The sequence below is a fragment of the Pyrgilauda ruficollis genome, unplaced genomic scaffold (assembly GCF_017590135.1).
Source record: "Pyrgilauda ruficollis isolate IOZ18807 unplaced genomic scaffold, ASM1759013v1 scaffold30, whole genome shotgun sequence".
Lineage (NCBI taxonomy): Eukaryota > Metazoa > Chordata > Aves > Passeriformes > Passeridae > Pyrgilauda > Pyrgilauda ruficollis.
In genome coordinates this window covers 4,831,441-4,855,664 of record NW_024524378.1, presented here as the reverse complement: position 1 = coordinate 4,855,664, position 24,224 = coordinate 4,831,441, and the positions used below count along the sequence as shown (strand labels likewise).

The 24,224-nt window shown below is 35.1% G+C and overlaps 1 protein-coding gene across 1 annotated transcript in view; it reads left to right on the top strand.

Annotated features, from left to right (window-relative positions):
- Positions 1-24,224, top strand: part of RP1 (RP1 axonemal microtubule associated) — a 163,494-nt gene that overhangs the window by 40,068 nt on the left and 99,202 nt on the right. The window contains exons 17-23 of the mRNA XM_041473763.1: positions 1,058-1,260; positions 4,499-4,588; positions 6,620-6,752; positions 6,987-7,138; positions 9,423-9,577; positions 11,913-11,971; positions 16,557-16,720. Of these exons, the coding sequence (XP_041329697.1) occupies positions 1,058-1,260; positions 4,499-4,588; positions 6,620-6,752; positions 6,987-7,138; positions 9,423-9,577; positions 11,913-11,971; positions 16,557-16,720 (956 nt within the window). The remainder of the gene's footprint in view (positions 1-1,057; positions 1,261-4,498; positions 4,589-6,619; positions 6,753-6,986; positions 7,139-9,422; positions 9,578-11,912; positions 11,972-16,556; positions 16,721-24,224) is intronic.

Sequence of the window (24,224 nt, the reverse complement as noted above, 5' to 3'; positions counted from 1 at the left end):
GGTCACATATTAAAAATTCTTTTTGCAGTCACATGGAAAGTGCTCATGTGAGCAATTTGGAAACCCCTGGAAGACAGAATATATTGGCAATATGTATGTTCATATTTTCAAATTTGGGACTTATAACTGCTTCTTGTATCAGAACAGACTATAAATTCCTGGCAGCAAGGATTCCCTCTTTTGGAGATGGCTCCATGATCAGTGGTCCCATTATTGAAAAGCAGTGTTCCAGACATTTGAAGTTTGTAAATTCCACTTTGGTTAAATTACTCAAAACTAAATTCCTTTTCCCTAATAGAGTCTGGTTTTTCCATATCTCCTGTGCAGAGGTGTCATTTGATGTCTCTGCATGTATGTGTGTTTCTCTTAAGGGCAGATGGAAGATCACTAGGTTGTTCTAAAGTGAAACTTATATTTTACAAAATTATATTTGCTTATCCATTAGAGCTGTGAAATTTATTCATAAAGTGCTACTGTGCTGCTATTGTCTCATTCATGCAGAGCATGTCTTAATCCAAATGATGGCACTGCATAAGTATGGTTAAGCAAGTCTATATTGAGGCATTTTAATTTTTTTTTACAGTATTTAGTTGATATTTAACTTGAAGAATGTTAATTTTCTGATTTATTTTTAAATTTGAAATGAAAATTGTCTGTGTTCTTAGACATGTGACTCTGCTAATGATGTCCCAACACAAGGCATTAGAGGAGAAATTCTACTTGTTTCTAAATGTCAGACTAAGAAACCAGAAATATCAATTTAATGGTCAGAGTTCTGCACCATAGCATCCTTGCTATGCTCCAGAATATGTACAAAGAATATGATGATGGCGTGTGTGAGATAACTTGTTCTTTTTCCAGCTGATTCTTGTAGCTCAACTAATCAGTACATTTTGGTCTAGACAAGAAACATAAATCAATCTTTTCAGACTATCTCACTTGCCATGAAAAAATACAATCCCCCTGCTATTATGGCCTCCTTATGTGCTGAAGTTACAACAGCAACTGGCAGCTTCATGTCAATTTTCATCTCCCACTAACGTTCTGTATTTCACAGAGGAAATGAGAAATCCCCAAGGTGGTGAGAGTCCCCTTCCTTCGGATGATGAATGGAAAGTGTCAATACTGACAGGAAATGCAGGAACTGAAGCAAGTGTTGCTCTTTGGATATATGGAGACAGAGGATTAACAGGACCAATAACTCTTGGCAAGGACAACAGGAAGCAGCTGTTTCTTCCCGGGCAGGAAGATGAATTTCAGGTAGCTAATGAAGGCTAAGAACATTATTTTAATAGGTACCTTTCCAAGGATTATCCTGTCGTGTGAAAACAAAAAATGTTTTGTTCCTATATTTACTGCATAAAAGTAAATTGATTTCTTTAAGGCAATTGATTTGAAACCAGCTTTAAAAACTATTCATTTTGAAACAAACCATGCCTGATATAAGACTTGCATATTGTTTAGGGATCTTTAGTAATTAAATTTTCAGGCATACAGTTTTCAAAGCATACTATAAAATGTATGCTGTGCAACTCGTTCAATTAAAGAAGAAAAGCCATTTTAGAGTTGCCATATTACAAGTAATTGAAATACCAGAAATGTTTACCTGTGGAATAACTAAAAGTCCAATGAAATCTATGTGTTACCACTTTGTGAAAACACAGGGTTTCTGCTTTTATTTAAGAATAACCCCACCTCTATTTTAATCAGGAAATTATGTCTAGGTAGGCTGAGAGGAAATTAGCAAAGAAGCTTTCTGTTTTGCTTAAATCTTATCTGAGATTCATGTAACATTGTCTTCAGTAGCTAAAGCAGAAGTTATATATTTAATGATTTTTTCTGGACTCATCAACTCTTCTGATACAATCTTTGTACAATCCGAGATTGATACTGTCAATGATATTAATAATCATAATTCTCTCTATGAATAGGGCATAGGCAAGGAGACAACCTACCATAATGTTTATTTTCTAAGCATATAGGCGATAGATTATGATCCACAGGGAATCCTGTTCTCCTAATTAATAAATCATTTATAAGCAATGTTGGATAATGTCATGTTTGCAAAGTTAATCCATATGTTCAAAAGAGATGGACCAATTTTTCTTCTCTAAAATGGATGTGGCCCATTATGGCTGTGTGCTGCAGATATTGATCTTGTGAGAGAGCAGGATCTTTCTCTCAGCACCTGGGGCTACTCCTAGGGGTTTTTTACATCACATTGACACTATAGCTTTCAGGCATGAAATAGCAAATGCCATTGAAGTGCTTTTCACTCTTTAGTCTGCCGTGGATAAATCCACAAATAAAAAGCCTATGAGCAAGATCTCTTTCTTCTCTTTTTCTCCTTAAACTTTATGCAGTACTTGCTTAACTGAACATATCTTGAAATGAGGATAGGAATGTAAGACATAAAAAAAGTTACATCTTCTTCTTACCACTTCTGTCTTTGAACGTTTATGTTTTCACTGATATATTCTGGAACAGATGATACCAAATTTTATTTTTAAAGTAATCAACTTAATCATAGCTCTGGCCATGAGTTCTAGGAAGAAAGTAGTTTCTGAAAGGCTAAAATAATCCACCAATTAGGAGTCAGTTTAAAGTTCTTTCACCTTACATTTATCAGCAACAGGTGCAACTATGAAAAGTTTGAGTATAACTAACCTTAGAATTAAAACCATTCAATATGCGATCTACTCTTTCTTATTTTACCTTACCCATGTGAGTTTTCATTGCCTGCTTAATCATTCCTAAGACAGTGCATGAGAAAAATCAAGACTACCAGAGTGTTACTTCTGGAAGACCTATACTTATTTTAGGAAGAAAACACTCTTGCATTCTTAGTCTAGCACATTTTGTTTTGCGTTGTGTTGATACATGAAATGATGTGCAACCTTTGATCTTTATTAACTAAAAGTCTAAGAGGGTTTTATTAGAATTATTAGAATAAACAGATGACATGATAGCCTTATATATGCAGTGAGCACCAGCTCTGTGAATGAGAAGACCAGATCCCATATTGCTTGAGAAGTAGGTTAGTTTGTTTGTGTGTGAAATGGGGGGAATTACAATACTTTTTTTTTTTTTTTTTTTTGTTTTGTTTTGTTTTGCATTCAAGCTGAATATATGCCCATACTTTACTGCTGCTTTAATCCCAAAGTTTCCAGGTTACCTCCAATAAGACTACTTTTAGAGGGAATATTATGCAGAATAAGCAAGGATATGACTTGGCAGAGCAAAACAAAGCTACTTTCTTAAGCCACTGGAAAAGAAGGAAACTACATTGTCACATCAGTGTTGCAAGCCTGGTGATCACATTTATTTGGTTAATGGAATTCAGGTGGATGTAACAAGTATACCAACAAAAATAACATGTGTGAAACCCCCAGATTCTTTCTCAAACAACCATTAGGAAATTTCAATGTGCATTTCAATGTTCAGGAAATCCAGAGTAGAAGTTTTTTACTTTTAGAAATCTTTGACTAAAGCATGACAATGCTGTGACTATAACATGAAATTTTCTTACATAAAAGCACAAAGAGCTAAAAGCTGATAAGAAATGAGGTAATTCTGAACTCTCAAATGAGAAGAGTGCTTTTTGTTAATGAAAGTAAAGAATGAGTGGATAATATAGTAGTGTTTCTAAGAGAATGAAGATAATTTTTGTCCAATGTAAATAGCTTTTTGGATGTAAATGGTGGAAAGGATTAGGCTGTTACCAATCTTTTATGAATAGAATTATTATTTGAGAAATAACATAATAACACACTCTTCTTTTCCTAAAGGTACATTACAAATTATCTAAAATTATTTATGCTTGCTTTAAATAGTGATTAAACTTCAAATGAACCCTAGATAAGTGAGGGTTCATTTAAAGTTTTGAAGATAGGGTCGCATAGAATATTTTTTATAAGTAAGAGCACACATAATGCTTGGAAGGGCAAATGAATGCAAATCATAGTCAGAAAGCAAATATAGCATCAGTGACTTCTGAAGTTTTGCAGATGTTCTGCCAGCTCTTGGGAGCTATTCTTTGAGGTCTCAAAAATTTTATATCCTTCATGTTGACATATTAGGGTTTATGGTCATCTTTGCAGAATTATGAAAGATTTGTGATTTGTAGTGAGAGGATGTAATTTTGTTTATAGGATGTAATTTTGTATTGCTCATTTCTCTCATGAACAACCCTCACCAACTTTTTGACTCTTGAAACTTTGAAGAGTTCAAATATACCTGTTAAATCATTCTCCTGGCAAGCATTGTGATTCCACTAGGCTGTAATCTGGTCAAACTAGGGCTCAGACAGTAATCCGCTTAGTCAAAACAGAAGAAATGTGTTTTCTGAATCCTATAACCTCAAATCTGCCAATCAAATATTATGCATTGTTTCTGAACACTCAGATACTACGATGGTTCAGATAAATCTAGAATCAATTGCAAAGATAAAGATGTGGTTCTAAGTAGTTTTATACTGTAATGTTCTGACTTTATTCAGGTTAAAATAGACAACATTGGGAATATCTACAAGATAAGACTTGAACTTGATGGATTACCAAATGAACAACCTGAGTGGAACTTACAGAGGGTGAGACTTTTATGGTGATTTTGTTCCTGTTTTATTAAATTTATGTGAAATAAAGGCCCATCTTTTCGTAAAGACATATGTTTATGAATCTATAAATGCTGATTGGGATAAACTGTTACTGAATTGTTCTTAGATTGCTGTAGAGATGACAAAAACACTGATACAGTTCATCTCCTAAGGGATAGAAATATGCAGAATTATTTTGCAATTATTCCTAATTCCTTCAGACAGCAATTTTATTGTATTGATGTGTTTGACCAAATTTTGTTTTCTGAAAATTTGCCATACTCTTTAGTGTTTCTGTACTCTTCAGTGTGTTAGGGAGATCCTAGCTTTAAATTCCAGCTCTGAAAAATTGAAAATGATGGAACATCACTCATTCCATGACAACAACTTGCCAGGAATGAACAAAGTTTGCTGAAAGGTAAACAAAGTAAGTTATAACAGGACCCACCATTTCTCATAATTATGAATATTTTCAAGGGAAAAAAGCTGCTGGCTTTTTTTTTTTTTTTTTTTTTTTTTTTTTTTTTTTTTTTTTTTTTTTCCTTCCCGGTTTGGTGAATAAATTCTTCTTTGTTTTGTTTTAATTCTAATTTTCTCTAGAAATTTAGGGATGTTCACCAAAACCAAAATTTGTTCTAAATGCTTCCTAAGGCTGACACCCATATAAAATGTATTTTAGAACTGGGATAATAATTTTTTTATCTGTTTCTTGCGTTGAATTTGTAAAGGAAACAAGTTTATTCCTTTTCATTTGAATAATCTTAAAAAGCTTGATTTAGACAATTATTAAGAATATAATAGGCAATAAGAATTAGGCAATAATAGCAGATTTTTACATTAACCTGAAGGTATTAACTGAGACTGTAATAAAACTGAAAGTGAGCATAAATATTCCACTTTCCAGCCTGGTGGTTACTAAATGTTTTTTTAATATTTTGCTCCAAATTTCATAGGGTAACCAAAGGATTTCAAAAACTTCATTTCAGATCAAGAAATAAATCATGTTGAAAGCTGTGTTTTTCTGAAAAAGCAGTTAATATGTGCAATTGTTATGAATCAGCAGGGGGGGCACTGCCAATAAATATTAGAGATTAGGAATCAGTACTGCCAAAGTATTTCACATTAGAATAAATACATGCTTTGGTGTTGAAAGCAGTATTCATTTTACTTTAAATAATATTTTATTAGAAAAGTGAGATAAAGACATCTATTGCCCTGATTCCCTAAGTGTTAGAATTTGGATGCGAGTACTTGTTTTCATAATTTTGTTTGCAAAGCTTATGCATATTATATGCACACTCAGAAACACAACTGCAGAAATATAATTTTTTATTTCCTTTTGCTAGTCAAGACCTCTGGAAAACTCCTGTAGTAAGTATGGTAATTCAAGGCCAACAAAAACTGCTTTCATAAAAGATAATAAAGAGTGCTGTACTTATAGGAAACAAGTGAGGCAGCTATCTTACTGTACAGCAGCAAATAACTCTAGAAATTGGAATTCTAACCATCTTAAGAATTTATAGATGGTGATGGTACCCAGGTTGTTTTTTGTTTTGCTGTAGAAGAGCCAAAGATAATACAAATTGATTTAATATTCCAATGTGTCCTCTACTTGTCAAAGTTCAGAAAGATGTAGATGATGAGTTTCATCCTGTTTTCATTCTAAAATAAAAGATCTGTGTCCATCTTTCCGCATCTTCCAAAAGCTCAGTGTCATGTAACAGCAGCTACCAGAAAGTTTTCAGTCTCAGTCCTCCAGGCAGTGTTACATAGAGGTGGTTTACTTGCTGAAACCAGACCTGGGGACATCACAGATGGCAAACCCTCAAATTACAGCTACAGGTTTGTTTGTTGCACATTAGTGGCCAAAACAAAGATATTTTCATACTTCAGTTTTGTATAACATACTTACTGATTGTGTTACTTTTTTCTGAGATAGAAAAAAATATATATACAAAATTATGTTTTGCTGTTGAGAAACAAAGCACTGGAAGTGAGTTATATTTAGAATTGCTTCTCCTTCAGGTGACACTGCAACATTTAAGGAACAAGAAAACACTGAATTTTCCAGCAAACATATGGTTATCAAAGAATCGTGATGACAGAGAATTTCTGTGTGAACTTCCAGTAGTGGAAGCTGGAAAACCTATCTATCCAAGTATGTGTGTACAGTTATTTATATATTGGCTACCTGGTTTTTAGTGTTAATGTCAACCAAATTGTGGTCCTAGCAATCTTAAAAGCAAATAGTTTTACTGATTTGTGGAGAGTATTCAGAAAACTAATTGCAGATCAGACATACTGTCATTGTTAGCATTCAGCTATAACAGCGACTAAAATTAGTTGTGATTCCATATAACTTGCATTTTCTTCTTTTGGTTATTTCTGGAAGTTGTTTTATACTGTGTTTATGTCCACACTGGTGACTTGGAGCAAGCTGACACAGACTGTGCAGTTTATTTGTGCATCTATGGAAAAAGAGGAGATTCTGGTCTAAGACTTCTGCATAAAACTGGTGCACCAGTGCCATTTCAGAGAGGAATGGTAAGTTTGGAAAACAATTTGCCTAGCCTTGTGAATATAGTTAAATAATTGCATACAGGTATACAGGTTCCTAAAAATAGTAATAAAGCAAACCACATAAGTTTAGCTGAATATCTTTTAAGAACTAAGGAAAATATTTTTCTATTGACCCAGGATTTAATAGCATGAGTGAAAATATATGCAGGAAAAGGGAAATAAAAATTGTTTGAGGGCCTCACCCTCAGATGGTGAGAAGAGCTGCCTATGAATTTAAAACATATCCTTTTAAAGTATGGTGAGCTATAGCTGGCTCCAAAAGAGTGTACAGAAATTGTTCCACGATTTTAGATCTTAGTAGGTCTGTTTGTTTTGTATTCCTTTTAATGTGTAACAGTAAAGTATTGTGATTAATACAGGACAGACTTAAAGTAATTTTTCTTTAAATTTATTACCTCCTAGCTCTTCCAAAAGTAAAATATACCTCATCCTGATTTTCTGCAGTATGTTAAATTCCAGGAACTACTGAATTTAATGTTAACTCTGCCACTAGCCTTCTTGTGACTTTCTATTGAGCCTGTTTCTTCCTTTGTGGTCTATTGAGGGTTAACACTTGTATGTACAACCATTGGTATCAATCTGTTAGTGGAACACTTAATTACCAAATGAAAAGCAGTACCTAAAGTGCTAAAAACAGCCATAACCCACTGGGAAACTTTAAATGTATCTATACTATTTTAAAATAGATATTTTATGCTGTTACTAATGTATGAGAGATAAAGTTCTATTCAAAATAAAATGCAGAATTTAGGTGGAATTTTATTCTAGGCATTATTCTGGCCAGCTTGATTGTCAATTCAGCATATTATTTACACAAGGGCTAAGGGGACTGATTCAAAGGGCACTTTGTTATGGAAATGGGTGAATAAGACAGTGGATTGTTTGGAGCAGCAAAGCAGAGACTGGGATATATAATTTTTGGCAGAGATAGTGGAATGCTGACTTGAACAACTTGATTCCATCCCTGCCACAGATATTCTGTATTGTATTGGGCAAATTGCTTAAAATAAAACCTTCCTGAGTGACCACATTTTTCATACCTCTGTATTGCTGCATAACCAAGTTAACTTCTCTGAACAACCACAGCTGTAACTGAGTTCAAATAGAATTCTGCTCTGCACACCCTGTAATCTCTTTGAAATATTAAATATTTCAGTAAATTAACCCGTTTCTCAGCTGAGCACCCACACTGCTCTGCATCTTTGACAGCTTTTAGCAGCAAACTCTGCACTTTAACTATGTAGGTAAATTGAAATATTATGCAGATGGCCTTTTAAAAAAGAGATTAAGCAGTTGCAGGAAGCCAGGATGCTATGGGAGAAGTGCAAAGGTGAAGTCACTGGGGAAATCAGTTCTATTTCACTGAGCTCTTTGGGTGGTTGCAGTAAATAATGCATAGAGACATAAAGATAATGAAGACAAAAGGAGATACTGAAAAATCTGTCGTCCTCCTGAGCACACTTTGACGCAGGAATCTTTCAGGGAGACTAGCTTGTGATCATATATTATCTATACACAAGGGATAAGTAATCTTGCACAGGCAGTCTCAATTCTGCCATTTGCTGAGGACTGAGAACTTTACAGATAGGAATTTTCCAGTGTATTTCTTTCCTTCATTTTCTTTGTACTGAGAAGAATGATCTGGACTATTACATTTAGAGACAGAAAGCTGTATGCTTTTCACTGGGACAGCAAATTATCAACCTGGACCTGATCTGCTTCATGCTTCTATGAAAACAATCTTTTCCCACTATAAGCACAAGCCTAAATGAATAACATGGGGAAACAAAATGGCATGTCAGATTTCAGTTTCTTTCAGTAGAATAAAATGCAAGTAGAGGAGGTGAAACCGAAAAGAGAAAATTAAGAGAAGGTCTGATCTAAAGTAATGCCAACAAAGGAAATAACAGCTTTAAGTGCTTCTTACCTAGAGAAATGTAAATGGCAAGGCATTGAAACAATACTAAAGGGTTGTGTGCAGCATTTTGGATGATGGCTGTAAAACCCCAATATTTTGAAGGATTATTACTACATCCTGGTTTTGGCTGTACTTTCCTATTTTCTGTGACACTTCATCAAAAGACATGTAACTCTTCAGATCCAAACTCTTTGAATACAGTCCAGCTGTCATTGAAACCAGTTGAAATCTTTGTACATTGTGGGAATTGATCAGGCTTTTAACACACTTCAGTTTTTGGGCTGCCTTATTGGTGGCAAATTGCAGATTGCTGTCTCCTCTGTCTCCCAGGTCAGTGTGTTTGAAGTGGAAGCTGTGTCCCTTGGGAAGCTGCAGAAGGTGCTGTTGCGCTGTGAGGCCAGCACCAAGTCCCAGCACTGGTACTGTGATAAAGTCATCATCAGAGAAGCTGAGAGCAACTCAGAATATGTTTTCAATTGTGAAAGGTAGTTTTTTAAGCAATATTTTAAAATATTCCTCAAGATGTATCGCTACAAGTATTGTGTCAATTGATGTACTAAATGTGAGTTTTTCAGGCAAAGACATTTTTTTATTATTTCACAGTTTCATGAAATCCACAAAATGTGTTATTCCAGAACAGATTGCTTGAATTAATGTTCTGTATGGTCTGTAGCAAAGGTTAAACACTTATATTGAGTCTGTGTTGCTAGAATTAAGAGTACAGCCTTATCTTACAGGATCAGTGCTGTAAGCGTGATTTACCTTTCAGGAAGGAAAGATAAAGCACCTGAGATGTTCTAAATTAAGTGTATTTCTAAATGGGAAAGAAACAATATTTTCCCTCCAAGATTAGCATTCACACTCTTTACAGCCTGGCCAGAGAGACAAATATGATGCCTGGAACTATTTTGTAGATGTTCCATTTAAGTTATTAAATGAGCATCTTAAAAGTCAATTGATAAATACTACATTTTGCATTTTTAGAAAAATATGGTAATCCCACTTTTGGAGTTTCCAGTTTACAGTCTCTCTCCTGGGAATATGCATGACTCAAGTCAAATAAAGAAAGTGATGAGAAACAATATGACTATGTGACAAGGCACCAAAATAAATAACATTTAATTAATAATATTTAAAAATGCACATTGCCTAGATATTTTGTCTGGATTTTAATGAATACGTTACATAACCTTGAACGACTTCTTGCAATTCTTGGTGTCACATCCTCAAAAACAGGAATAAAGGTGTTTTCACACCTTGATTAACTCTCTAAATCTGAGATTTTTCTTCAACCAGTAAGATGCTTATTAATAGTAATATAAGACTGAGGATTTCTCTGAGCAGATTTGGATGCAGACCAGCAGTTGCTGCTAGCTGTAGATGCTACCTTTATTAAAAAATATAGGTGAAATTTTCTTTGTGTCATAGTTATCTCTAGTGAGCAATATGGCTTAGCAATGATAAATGGCAGGGCACGTTGCTGTGTTAATTCTGTGATAATTAACACCAGATGCTTATTATTCTGTGATACAGAGTGTTAAAAAGAAACAAGTGTTTCTTAATGTCTAACTTCCCTACAAGGAAACTCTTCCACTGAAAAGGGGTTAAAATAAGTCAGTGGTGGGGATCAGGTGTAGCTTCCATGTTGGCCAAAATGTACTTGCGCTCTATTCAAGGAGGAAGAAGGTTTTTGCTCTTCAGAAATCTAATTCAGTAATCTTCAGCCTCACATTTATTTTATTTTACAGAGCTATTTTCTGATCCAGGACATGAAAAAAAGTTCTGTCTTTGTCTCATTTAACCAAAAGAACACAAGCATTTTATCTGTCTTAAAAACCTGGTATTAGTTTCTGAACATCTAACACCTTCTACTCGATTTCAATTACAGAGTGTTTACTAGTTACTGATACCTTTTAGCATCTGGGATTTCAGAAGATACCTGTGCCATCAGTTTTTAGCAGGAGTGATAGAAATAAGTAGTTTAGTAAGAGAAAATTTATTTCTTAGGGTGTAGTTCTTATATGAATTTGCCAAGTACTGTTTTCAAGACAAAACGTTGGAAACTTCGTAAGCTGCTCTGGGCTTTCCTTGCCCAGCTTGTATTGGAATCCCAACAGGCTTCATAGGAGACTGAATGGTTTAGGTCATTTCTGGAGAGTCCATGGAAGTGGACTGAGAAAATAAAAAACTACAGCCCAGAAGATTGCTGCATTTCTTTTCTGGTAAAAAAATAGCTGATTTTTTTACCAAGCAAGAGGAAATAAAAGCCATTGGTAATCCATGTTCTCAATGGAAAGTTTTCAAAATTATACATAGCCTAGGGTAACATGACTAGGAAATGTAAAGAATGTTTTAATTGATTTGTCCTTTTTTGAGATTAATTTACCTGTCCTCAATTTATAGGAGGAATAAGAAAGAGAAGTGTTTGGTTCCGTCTTTGTTTTAACACTGAACTGTAGTTTTAAGAAATATTGCAATAGATACATACAAATTATACTTACCTCTAAATCCATAGTACTGAAAAAAATGTTCTGTGCTCTATTCTTCTGTTTAGCTATATAAACAAGTACTGCCATATGAGTCTCTTAATCTGATACAAGTGTATTTTACACCTACAAGGCTCTTACTTTTGCACAAAGGAAATTTCGTTGTTGAGTCAAATAATTTCTACTGTAACATGAATACTAAAATTTTAGGAGTGGGGACCCATTGGTGTTAGATGTATTCAGCATGAAAATCAGATATGGACCGTTTAGTTATATGGTAATGTAAATAAAGATTGATTCCTACCTGATTTCTTATTTTCTTTCTTATTCGTAGGTGGCTTCCATTTATGTCTCAAGGTATAATGCATTCAGAAGTTGAGCTCTACCCTCAAGGTAATATTTATGGTAACTTTATGGAAGTAAAAACAACAATTAGTAATCCTTTTCCTCTGAAGAAATCTGGGCAGATTTTACAATGTAAATATCAGAGTTAACTGAGTTTGCAGCTTGCTTTGCTATATTTCTGAGAGAACATGATTTATATAATTGGTATAGGTGATAATGAGAAAGTAGTGAGGGAACGAATGAGAAAGAGTTTTTTTATATTGGCTAGAAAAACCAAATGCCTTTTTGATCTCTTCTTTCAAACCTTTTCTGTAATATTAAAATAAAGATCCTTTATTAATGGATTTTTTTTTTGCAGAGCTTAAAAAAAATCACCAGCTGAAAATGCAAGAAGCAAATGGTAAATACTGTTCTTGTTTTCTGATTTTAATGAAGACTGTTTCTGTTTCAGAACTAATTGCTTTACACATGTTGCCACTTGTATTTATTTTAAAACATTAATTATAGCACACTATTTGAACATTTCAGTAAACTCTGAACTGCACATTTTAATTTAATAAATAACTTTGTTTATGCTTTCTTTTAATTCTGTCATTTTTCTTTCCATAACGTTATTTTTCTTTCTACTTTTTGAAAAATTCCTATTCTTCTAGTACTTACTGGTGATCTATCTAAATTTCAGTTTTTTATAGTTAACATGTTAAAACATGGTTATTTTCCCTGGCCTATATATAGTTTTGTTCTGAACAATAGTTTTTCATTTACTGTTTTACTTGTGATTTCATATTTGTTCAGGCTGACTTCTCTGTCCTGGCAACCAGAGCAGATTAAATTTAATTTCTTAATAACACATTAGAATTTCTCAGCTATGAGAAGTGCTCCATGCTGTAGGATGAACAATGATCTAGAAGCCATTGTGAGAAAGTTTGAAAATGCTTATTCAAAATTTGTTGCATCAATCAAAATATCCGTGAAGACCCAAATACCTTGTCCTAAATCTTGTTCCTATGGCAAGTGGGTAACAATAAAATTTTTGCCCAGTTATTTTAGAAAGTATATTAAAATCCTACTCTGTTATAGATTTTCTTTTGAATCACAAGTATTTTTGTGCTTCTTGCTTTCTATGTTTTTTCCAGCAGGCAGTAATTTGCTCTTTGTTTATCATTCTTTGTGCTTTATCTGTTCCACACATCTCACTTTTGCATGGCCTGTCCTGAGAGATCTTCCCTTCCATAATTCAAATTCTGCACCTACAGCTGGGTCTGAGTCATTTAAGCTGTGCAAAAATCTCAATCAGAGTAAGGCAAAAGTGTGTGAAACAAATAGCTTCTTGTTTGGGACACTTGGTAAAACATGGATCAGTGGGAAAGAGACTTGAAATTGTGTATCCTATACCTAGAGGGGCTGCTGCAATTGCTGGTTTAGTGGTTGATCTAAGAGTTCACTTACCTTTTTTCCCCATGAGCTTTTCTTTCTGTATTTTCTTTCCCCATATTGCATTTTCTTTCTGTGTTGCTTTTTAAAAAAACCCCAGAATTATTTTCCTAGGAAGTAGAGCTTTCCAGTGTATTGTAATGTTTCTAATAATATAAGAAATTGAAAAAAAACCCCAAAACAAAACACATGTCTAGACAGTCATCTGTGTCAAGTTACCACTTTCTGATGTCCCCAGTACTCCAGGTGATAGGTTGCATCTTTCCTCTATGTATGCTAAAAGAAAGTTATGTCATAACACCTTTATCTGTATTCTTTTTCCCTCAAAGTGTGTTCCTCTTCACTCATTAAGAAATTATTGGTACTTTACCTCACCAGAACAACCCAGCTTTTTATGCCAACAGGAATTATGTTTTTGTAATACTTACTGTTTCACTTTTCTATTTGGAAGCATGCAATGCACTGCAATGAGGATTTCTGGCATCTGAGAGATTAGAAATTTAAGGACTATATTCCTATACCCACACAGTCTTTCAAACACAAGTCCTTTCTACTTCCAGAAAAAAGAAACAAGCCTCAAAGTCAATATAGAAGAGTTCAAACCAAAACTCTTCTTAATTACGTTTTTGGGGAAGTTTGAGTCCCCACTTTACCTTCAGAGGGATAGTTGTGTGCAAAATAGTTTATAGATACTGATCTTATACTTGGGAGGTTGGAGCTAAACTAGCTAGAAAATACAGCCTCAATAGTAACAACTGCATCATTTCAGAGCCTCATTGCTTAAAAAAAGACAGCAGACAGAGTTTGAGAGGGTAATACAATAGAAAGGGTCATCAAAACCACTTCAGGCACAATTAATCAATGAACATGTCAAAAAGAAAATACATTTTACCTGCTTTGAAATGAGTATTTGTTTCTGAATGATGTTTGAAGTTTTAGGAGGACTAGTGGGTCATATTTTACCCCTTGTCTGCACCATTCTTCATAAACCCTTGTAAATGGAATTGTCCTTATTATCCAGTCAAATGGTTCAAAGGAACTTTGTCTTTAAGAAATTAGCATTATATTGTTTGAAAATGGAAAAGGCTGAATTTTTTGTAAACAAGCTCTTTTTCTATGGGGCAGGATGCCATTGCCTTATGCTCTTTGTTTCCACCATCAGTGTATAGAGGCTTTTCACTCTTCTAATTCATGTTTATCCTTTTGTTTTCTGGTGCTGTGGTTTTTTATCAAGGAAGTGAATCTATAGAGAAAGCTGTGAAGATGAGGATTTTCAAAGGCACAAAATAATTTCTTACAAGCTGGAGTCTGATATTTTTTAGTGAAAATTGGATGCTTCACTTCCTTTATGGAATTGTAGGATTGTTTGGGTTGGAAGAAATCTTTAAAGATGCCTGGTACAGCCCCTGACATGGATAGGGACATCTTCCACTAGACCAGGTTTCTCAAAGTCCCATCTGACCTGGCTTCAAACACTTCCAGAGACGGGACATCCACAGCTGCTTTGGGCAATCTGTTCCAGTGTCTTACAATCCTTACAGTAAAAAAAAAAAAAAAAAAAAAAAAAAAAAAAAAAAAAAAAAAACAACCAAAAAAAACCCAAAAAACCCACCAAAAATAAAAAAATTCTTCATGTCTTATCTAAATCTGCCCTCTTTCTCTTTAAAACCATTCCCCCTTGACATATCACTACCTGTTCTTGCAAAAATTCATCGATTTTCTTTTAAGTAACTTAATATATTGAAAGGCTGTCAATAAGGTCAACCTGCCTGGACATCTTCCACTAGACCAGGTTTCTCAAAGTCCCATCTGACCTGGCTTCAAACACTTCCAGAGACGGGACATCCACAGCTGCTTTGGGCAATCTGTTCCAGTGTCTTAGAACCTTCTCTTGTCCAAACTGAACAACAACCTTTAGTCCGTTTGTCAAAGGAGAGGAACTCCAGCCCCTAATCATTGTCATGGCCCTTCTCTGTGCCTGTTTCAACTGGTCCACCTCCTTCTTTTGTTGGGGAGCCCAGAGCTGGATGCAGTACTCCAGGTGGGGTCTTATCAGAGCAGAGTACAGGGGACAATTCCTTCCCTCGGTCTGTGGGCTAGGTTTGATTGGCCAGAACAAATAAGCTAGTGCTGCTTTCTGTATTCCCAGCTGTGTATTTATGTGTATTTAAAATTCTATCACCCTCCCAAACCAGACATCAGCCAGACCTCTAAAGACTTGGAAAACAGGAAATCAAACTTCCTGCTCCAGTTCAATTTTTGTGGGGCAAATTACTGAGTGATAATGAGGCTGGCCCAAGATAAATACTTCTGTCAGACAACAGATTTAAATCATGCAGGCATTACCAGACAGCCTTCTACTAAGAAAACTGCAGTGTGCACTATGGCATTTATTTATAAGATGACTGGGGGCTGGTATTTCATTTGTTGTTTGCCTTGAACAGAATGAATTCAAGTCGCTGTGTGGAACTTGTTTCACACAGACAAAAGCTGTAATCAATGAGGGGTGGAGAAGCATGCAATCCCATCTTTTCAGATGTAGAAATGCATTTTGCAATTATGAATTGTTCTTTTTTAAAATAAGAATTTTATTAAGCTGCTTTTGAATATTTAAATAACATGTACATTTTATGGGAGTAGAGATGACATTTTAGTGCCAGGGAGCTTTATATAAAATGATTTTCTAATGATTCTAATCTAGTTCAGAATTTTCTACAACACCTTTTTTTTTCATGCTGATTTCTGTATCATGCCCCCATCCAGGCAAATGGAACTCTGCTGATTTATCACATCACCCTAAAATGAGAGGAAATTGTACTTAATGGGGATGCTTTGACATTTTTCCTGTTGCATTTCTTGGTTATACTGTTGTCATAATCCAAACTCTGGATGGTGGTCTGCTTCTGTGTTGACTCTCAGGGTTATCACTAGAAATCTCACTTAACTCTTTGTTCATATTTCTGGCTTTAGTGCAGTGTAAACCTCCTCAATCCTTAATCCATAACTTGTTTAAGATGAGCTTGAATGATGTAGTATTTGGCCAATCCTCTGTTTCCTCTGCTGACATCATTACCTTTTAGGTGCTGTGTAGTCACAGTCCTTGGGCCAAACTACGCTTTCATTTACATCTTTCAAGCAAACTGCTATGTATAAGTAACATTTTTAAAAGCATTTTAATTTTTTTTTTTTAACTTTACAGAAGGAGACTGGAAGATAACTGTAGTCACTGGGGATTTTGAAACAGCTGGCACAACAGCAACAGTATTCCTTTATGCTTATGGAGAAAACAAAGCTTCTGGTCCTATTATTTTGGGATCTGGGAAACAGCAGCTGTTTAATCCCAAGAGTGAAGATACATTTAAGGTACAGTATGGCTGGTATATGAACACTGGAGAATTCAAAACAAATGCAAAGCAGCTTTTCTCAAAACTAGATAATAGAGGTAATAAAAAAGACTCAAATAAACATGCAAGGATGATTAAATATTTCTGAGGGAGCTGCTGACTTTAACAATTCTAAGTTTTGAATCAGGAAATGTGTTCACAACTGCATGGGGCAGACATGCTTCTCAGAATCTGCTTCCTACTTGCATCTTGATGCGCCAGTTTACACTAGGTGTTCATTTGAAGAAGTAAAAAAAACTTTATTTGCATTTATGTCTTAAGATAGTCTTGGTTATGGTTTGTGTTGCATATCCATCTTTTGAAGGGTCAACTGTAAATTCTTCCACAAACTTCCTCAGACTTCCACTGAAGCCTACTCTTGTGTGAACTTTTTATTGGCCAAAGTAAGAAGGAAAGGGGAGGAAGGGTGGCTAGAAACTAGAGGTAAATCACATAGATTAAGTTAACTCATGTGATTTAAACTAGTGTTGTCCTGTTCCTGCAAGCAAATGGAGATATTTCTCTCTGCTGACCAAAAAAGTCTCTGAGATGTGCTTCAGAAACGTGACATTTCTCAGGACTTCTACAAGATCCTGTAATTCCTGCCATTTTCTCTACTTCATGCAGTTCCTTGGTCAGGACTGTACCTGTTGCAGTAGTTAAATCTGTGATATGTCACTTAGGTTTAAATAATTTATGCATAATAGACAGATGATAGGAAATCAGTGACAGATGGGACAGAAATATCTTTTGATACCAAAATCAGCCAGACAGAAACTTTCTAGCATAGTTTTTTTAAAAAGAAACTGTTAATTGATAAAGGGTGCTGGAAGAGATCAGCATAATGTAATGGAAACAAATAAAACACAGTCATGCCTCACAAAAAAAATCAAACTACCGTATAGTTTCAAAATCCCTGTAGTCACACACTTACAACCATAAGAAATCACAGAGAAATGGCCCACAAAAAGAGAATGGTACCAAACTGTACTTGATTGTCTTAATAAAAAATCAAGTCTGATAGAAAGCATAGTTAACTGTGTAGTTACTTGGATACTTAAAAGTATACAATGAATATTCAGTAAAGTTAAAAATAATGAAAAAAGAAAGTTAATAAAACTTGAGTAAATCAGCTGGCACTCCTTTATAGCCTCCCGAGATTTCATTCTAGAACTTAATTTTATTGTTGCTTCTATTGCTTTATAAAGCAAGTGTAACTTCATTAACCTTGGCTATCTCTGATTAAGGTCCATGTAAATGAAATTAAAAACTGGCCAACATCCATTGTAATGCAGGTATAATGTAACAAGGCTATTACCCTTAGAGGTTTCCATATGATGGCAGTAGATGAAATTCATTGAATTTTCAACTGTGTGATGGGGACAGTTCTTGTTTCTGACTGGAGTCCTGGGTTCTAGGTTTCCTCAAGACAGTCATATGTACTCTGCACAGCATCTTCTCTTGTGGCTTAGCCATTTTTCCTACCAGATGGGTATGTCAAGGATAAACAATATGGGAGCAGGAAAAAAACAAAATTAAATTTGATAGATTTCCTTTTCTGCTCTGAATTGTCCCTGTGTGTTCAAAGAAAATACTTCTGGGCTGTGGTTTTCTGCTTCTGTTACTATTCAGGCATAGTTTTTAGGGCATCATTTTTCTGTTGAGAGTCATTCCTTCTCCGGTAGAGGAATATCAATCTACCATAAGTTACAGCTTTCATCACAACTCTGATCTGTTTCCTGCATCTTCCTCTGGTGTCATCACAGTCCCTGAGTATTTCTCAGTATTTCAAAAATACTGATTTTGGCAGAACGCTGGGTTGCTGAAGACATTGGAGCTTTAATTATATTGTAAATTATATTCTCTAGAGTCCAGTATTCTGCATCATCATTCTTTGAAACATGCCGAATTATCTCTTATGACTGTACACACTGTTTGATAAAGGAATTCTTTAAAAAATATTCTTTTAAAGTTTGGTCATGCTAAATATTCCCTTCTGTGTCAAAGAGAACTAAGCATAAGACTGTAAGCCTATTATCTTCTGTACAAACCAGCTGCAATATCTCAATTTTTATTACTTCCATACATAATAATTCCATAGCTTCGGGTACAAGTTCTGCTGTTCTAGTAATAATGGAACCAGTAAAAACACAGACTGGTTCAGTAGATCTGCTTTCAAAATACTTCTTGCCTTAGTGATAGTGGCAGGACCTAGCATTTCCCTAACAAGGCTTTTTTCATTATATTCTTTGTGAATTTGCTTCATAATCATCTCTTCAATCTCTTTGGGGTGGTGTTGGTCTTAAGAATCTCAAACCATTATCAATTAAAAAAAATAACACTAAATTAAACTATTAGAAGTGTTGGAATTTTTCCTAAGAAATCTTCAAAATCTTCAGTTTAACCTTAGATTATATTTTGGGGTTGGTGGCTGTTTTTGTAAGGAAGGTAGCTGTTCCATGTTTGTAAGTACAGAACATGAAGTATGCATGATATTTTAGGAGCATTGGAAACTGAAATCCATCCCTGGTGTGATTTTTGCTGCATGAGCTCATTTTTCTAACTTTTAAAGCTAGTGCCACATCCATTTACATGATGTTCATCCACATAAACAATCCTTTAAACACTCTGTGGTCTAGGGCAAATACCAGAAAGTAATATAGGGAGAAGAAAAAAACAGGGCTTATGTAATACTTGAAGAGATACTTAATACCATAAAACTTAAGAAATAGTGCTCCTATGATGAGACTGTTAAAGTGTTCAATACAGCCATTTTCATTCCACTTCCACTTTGTTAAGAGCTGTGTTCATCAGGTGCACCTTCATGCTATACTGAGTCTCAAGAACGTGCTACACTTAAAAGTTGATCTGTTGTTTTTAATTTTGTTTTCCTCCAGTTTAAATAAAATTATCAGACATTTTAAATAACCTATACATGAATAATTAAAACTCCTTCCTTTAGAATCAGCCCTACAGATTCTAAGAATCAGTTGTGTTTCACTGTGACTCTTTCGTTCCTGTACTCTGGATCCATAATCATTATTTCAGCAGTCAAAACTGAGATCTCCAAAGTAAAATGAGAAGCAGTGAGAAGAAAACGAAATGTTTCAAAAATAGGTTGAAACAAATCCATTTTCATGCTTTTGCTCGTGATGTTCAAATAAAAGAGGCTGAAATGAGCTCAGAATCCTTCCAGAGTGGGAAGATTGCAAAAGAGGACACAAGCACTAATGTAGCTATCCACACTCTTAACCATGGGACTGACAATGCCTAAAAGCTGGTCATTGCTTGTGTCCTGCTATTTTCCAGCTATTCCTGCCTTCCATAGTGACCATTTAGGTCCAGAAACAGTTGAATAAAACTTAGAGAAGCCCAGGCTTTAGTCAGATCTGCTTAAGGCAGCATAAAACACTCATACCCATGACTGTTACTCCACTTGAAACTGTCACTGTCTGTGAAATGCATAGGATAATAAGATGAATCTCATCCCTCACTAAGACAAAAGGGAGAAGTATGTAAAATTATCTTAATCAGCTACAGGCTGAGCATTAAACAAAATTTGGCTTGTTCCAAGAAACAACACAGGATTATAAAGAGCTCACAAAAAATCTTGGAGAAAAACAAGCTCATCTCATCTTCAGGAAATGGGAGTGGGGAATGTAGTGTTACTTGTTCAATAATTAGGCAGTATGTACTGCAGTATCAAGCATGTCTATATACACATATATATGAATATTTGTACTTGTTGTTGGCATAATTTGATTAACCCCACAGTAAAAGTGAGTTCTTCCAGAGCTTGAGTGCACTGGAAAAGAGTTTTTTAACAGTCACTATGCAATGAGCAGTATTTGTTTAACCAACCTATTTTTGTGACCAAAGCAAGTATGAAGTAGTAAAAAATAATGCTGATCTTTGTGTGGCCTTTAATCCTATTCCTTACATGTCTATATCCACCCTTTTTCATGACACCGTTACATTTCAGTGTGAGCACCTGTGGCATATTCTAATTCTTGAGTTAGTGTGTAACTGTGCCAAGTTTTTGGGCACAATTAACAAATTGGCTGAATTCAGACATCTGGAAAAAACAATCAGCATGGGTGGACCCTTTGTACTGTACTGGTATAATAGTTATTGCATTTTTGGCAACAGTTATTAGCTGCATGTTCACAATTCAAAATTATCATCTACTTCCAAAGATTTTTCTATTATATGCCGATGCTGTAGAAGTTATAGTAATGCAATCAATGAGTCTTCTTTCTTTTGGGAATCCAACTGCTGTACATGACTTCTCTGAAATTCTGTTAATGAAGTGGTCTTACATGAAATAATAACTGTCTGTCACGGACATTCTCTGGTGGGTGTGTTAGACATTATGATTTTGGTGCAGCTGCCTCTGAAGTGTTGATTTATCCAAATAATTTTCATGCTAGCCTGAGTTTATCTCAAAGAGATTGCAGGATACTATCTACACAACAGGAAAACAGTGATATTATTTTGCTTTTTTTAGTAAATAAAAGAGAAATGGAGTAATTACATGTATTTTTTCCATCCTTTTAATGAAGTATCTTTCCACTGAACCTTTTCTTTTTCTGACAAAGAACTTCACTTTTCACTTAGTTAAACATCTTAAGTACATGAAGATAGGTCATACCGACTCCATTCAAAATATCACAGGCATGCTAGGGACCAAAAAGTGTATTTGCATAGTTCATTTAGAAATTTAATTAAAATTTAGTCCTTGCATCCTCTTTAGGTGGAACTTCTTGCTGATAAACCTGGATTTCAATTATGCTTAGAGGCAAATTGTAAAATATGAGCTTTGTTAAACTTCAATTTCAAAAAGTAAGGCCAAGTTGTCTAACGCATGATTTAATGAAAATGTTTCCATTGCCTATAGTAAGAAGATTATTTAGTCCTATAAATAGCAGCAATGAGCAAAGTATATAGGTGTATTGTTTAGCAGGTCAGTCTAGTTTAGCTGCTTGCAAAAATTTAGAATATGACTAAATCAAAGATGCTGTGTGTGAAAACATGGCCTTTTGAAAGTGGTGGACAGTTTTTTCAATACTGGTACTTGTACCGTGATGTATGATGTGTTGATATTATTGCCTGTAACAGTGAAGAAAAATGTTACAAAGGCAATAGAATTACCACTATCATTGTAGTCACAATGATATTTTTAAGCTTATTAAGTGCGGGCAGTCTGTCACATAAGCAAGGTCAATATGAGGCCCATTTTCTGTGGAATTTATTACAGGACTTAACACAAACTATTTAGTGCAGAAGGAGACCCACAATCAACCAACAAGTTAACTGTAGATGATGACTCAGGTGTTTTGCAAAATCTTTTCCTGGGAAGAAGTTGGCATTTATAGAAGATTTCTCTAACAGGTCATCCCTAAGAGGGTCACCATACCTGATGCTTCTGGTGTCTACATCCCTTTACGTCAATCTGTGTTTCCATGCCCTTGTTTGTCACCTCTGCAGTTTAGGTTTTATGTTCTATAGGTGGCTGATGTAAGCCACATCACAATGGAATTTGAATTTCCCTCCATGTCCAAACTCTATTACATCATTACAATTAATAATTTTTGGTATCTCAATTGAATTTTAGAGAAGTAGCAACTAACACAAAATTAACAGAACATTTTAGGAAAAAATACAGAATTTTGGAGTTGTGCCTTTTTCCTAGAATCTCAAAATTTATGAAGAGAGATCTGCAATGTCCCTGTAAGAGACATGTAAATGTTGTCCATGTATAGTTGAGAAAGTGGAGCAAAATGGGCTTGTGAATTTTGTGGTTTCTCAGGAAGCCTAAAGCAAATCCAGGAATAGAACTTAGCTGTCTGATTTTTAGAGCAATGCTTTAGTCCTCAACTCATCCTTTCCTCTTCGGACTTTTATTGCAGGCCTATCAGAATGGCTGTTTCCATATAAAAAAGAATGTTACTTTTGCAGCTTTAGTGCTGGAACAGCATAGAGCAGCTAAACTGCAGTTTTTGTAAGCACTTTGCTAACAAGGGTGACAAAGTCAACTTTGTTCTACAACTTTTTGCAGAACATTCTGGCTTTGAAAGTAGATTTCTAAATGCCAGGTTGTGTTCAAGTCATGCAGAAGTTCAAGGCAATTTATTCAACACAGGGAAAGAAGAAGCAACCTTAAGACACTGTTTATATTGTCAAAAGAATATCGTTAGCCCTACTGTGTTATGAGAATATTTTTCTCTGCATTTCACTGCAAGAGCAAATTTTGACATACATTTGATGGGATTCCAATTGACAAAAAATAACATGTTAGCAAGTCAATACCATTGGGAAACCAATGTAATATCTGATCTGACATCAAGATGCATTGTTCCAAGCCCCAGATATGCAACTGGTACTGAAAATAAATTTCTAATTGTATTATATGTCTTTCAGAACATCATGTACAATTGATTTCCCCTCTGCCATTGCCTAATTTCCACCTAACAATAAACATGACTTTTCTCCATCAGGGTCACTAATAAACAATTATTCATAAAAATGATTTTATGCAAAAAATATAAGCATATTACTAAGCCTGTTATCAAATGGGCAGTGTTCTGTATTTTGAATTATTTTTGAGACTTTTCAGACTCAGAAATATGTCATTACCTGTAAGTACAGCATAATTTACCATACAAAAACCTCTTATTTTGTAAGTCAAGTAGACAAGAATGCTAGATGCTGTTTCTCCCTTTAGCTGAAAGCAGGCAAATATATTTGACTTGAAACTTTGGGCAAATTCTCTTTAGCATGTGGTCATAGCTTTCTTACTTTGATTATATCATAACTGCTTTTAGAGTCTGAATGTTAGGGAGGGATAGAAAGTATAGAAAGACAAAAGGACATACATATTTAGAGATGCTGAACAGGACGTCAACAAATCTAATTGAACTAGTTGCAACTAGATACATCTCCTGGAGAAACCCAAAAGTCTGGAGAGAGCTTTCTCTTCTCTACCTTGAAACTTTGTTTGATTAGGTTTGATGGATTGCTCTCTTGGTTATCCAGTATCAGGAAGTCCCTGCATGATGATATGGTGATGAATGGGCTTCATAATTTCACTCTCCTTTTTCAAATAGCTTTTTTTTTTTTTTTTCTTCTTCTTTTTCTTTCCTTTCCCCCAACCTTTTTTGGCCAGCTCTCCTACATGTGCTTATTTTTGTGATATTTTCTGTGGTCGTATCAGGGATCTGCCAAAGATCATCTACTATGCAGCTGGCAGGTTGAGGGAGGTGGTTCTGTCCCTCTATTCTGCTTTTGTGGGACCCCACCTGGAGTGCTGCATCCAGCTCTAGGCCCTCCAGCACAAGAAGGAAATGGATCTGCTGGAGCACAGCAGGAGTAGAAGGACCAGAAGGACACGTTCATGGTCTTTGCATGGGAATTCACCTGGAAACATATCTCACATCTTAGACCTCCTTCTGGAGCAACAACAACAAAAAAATCCACTTTAGCAT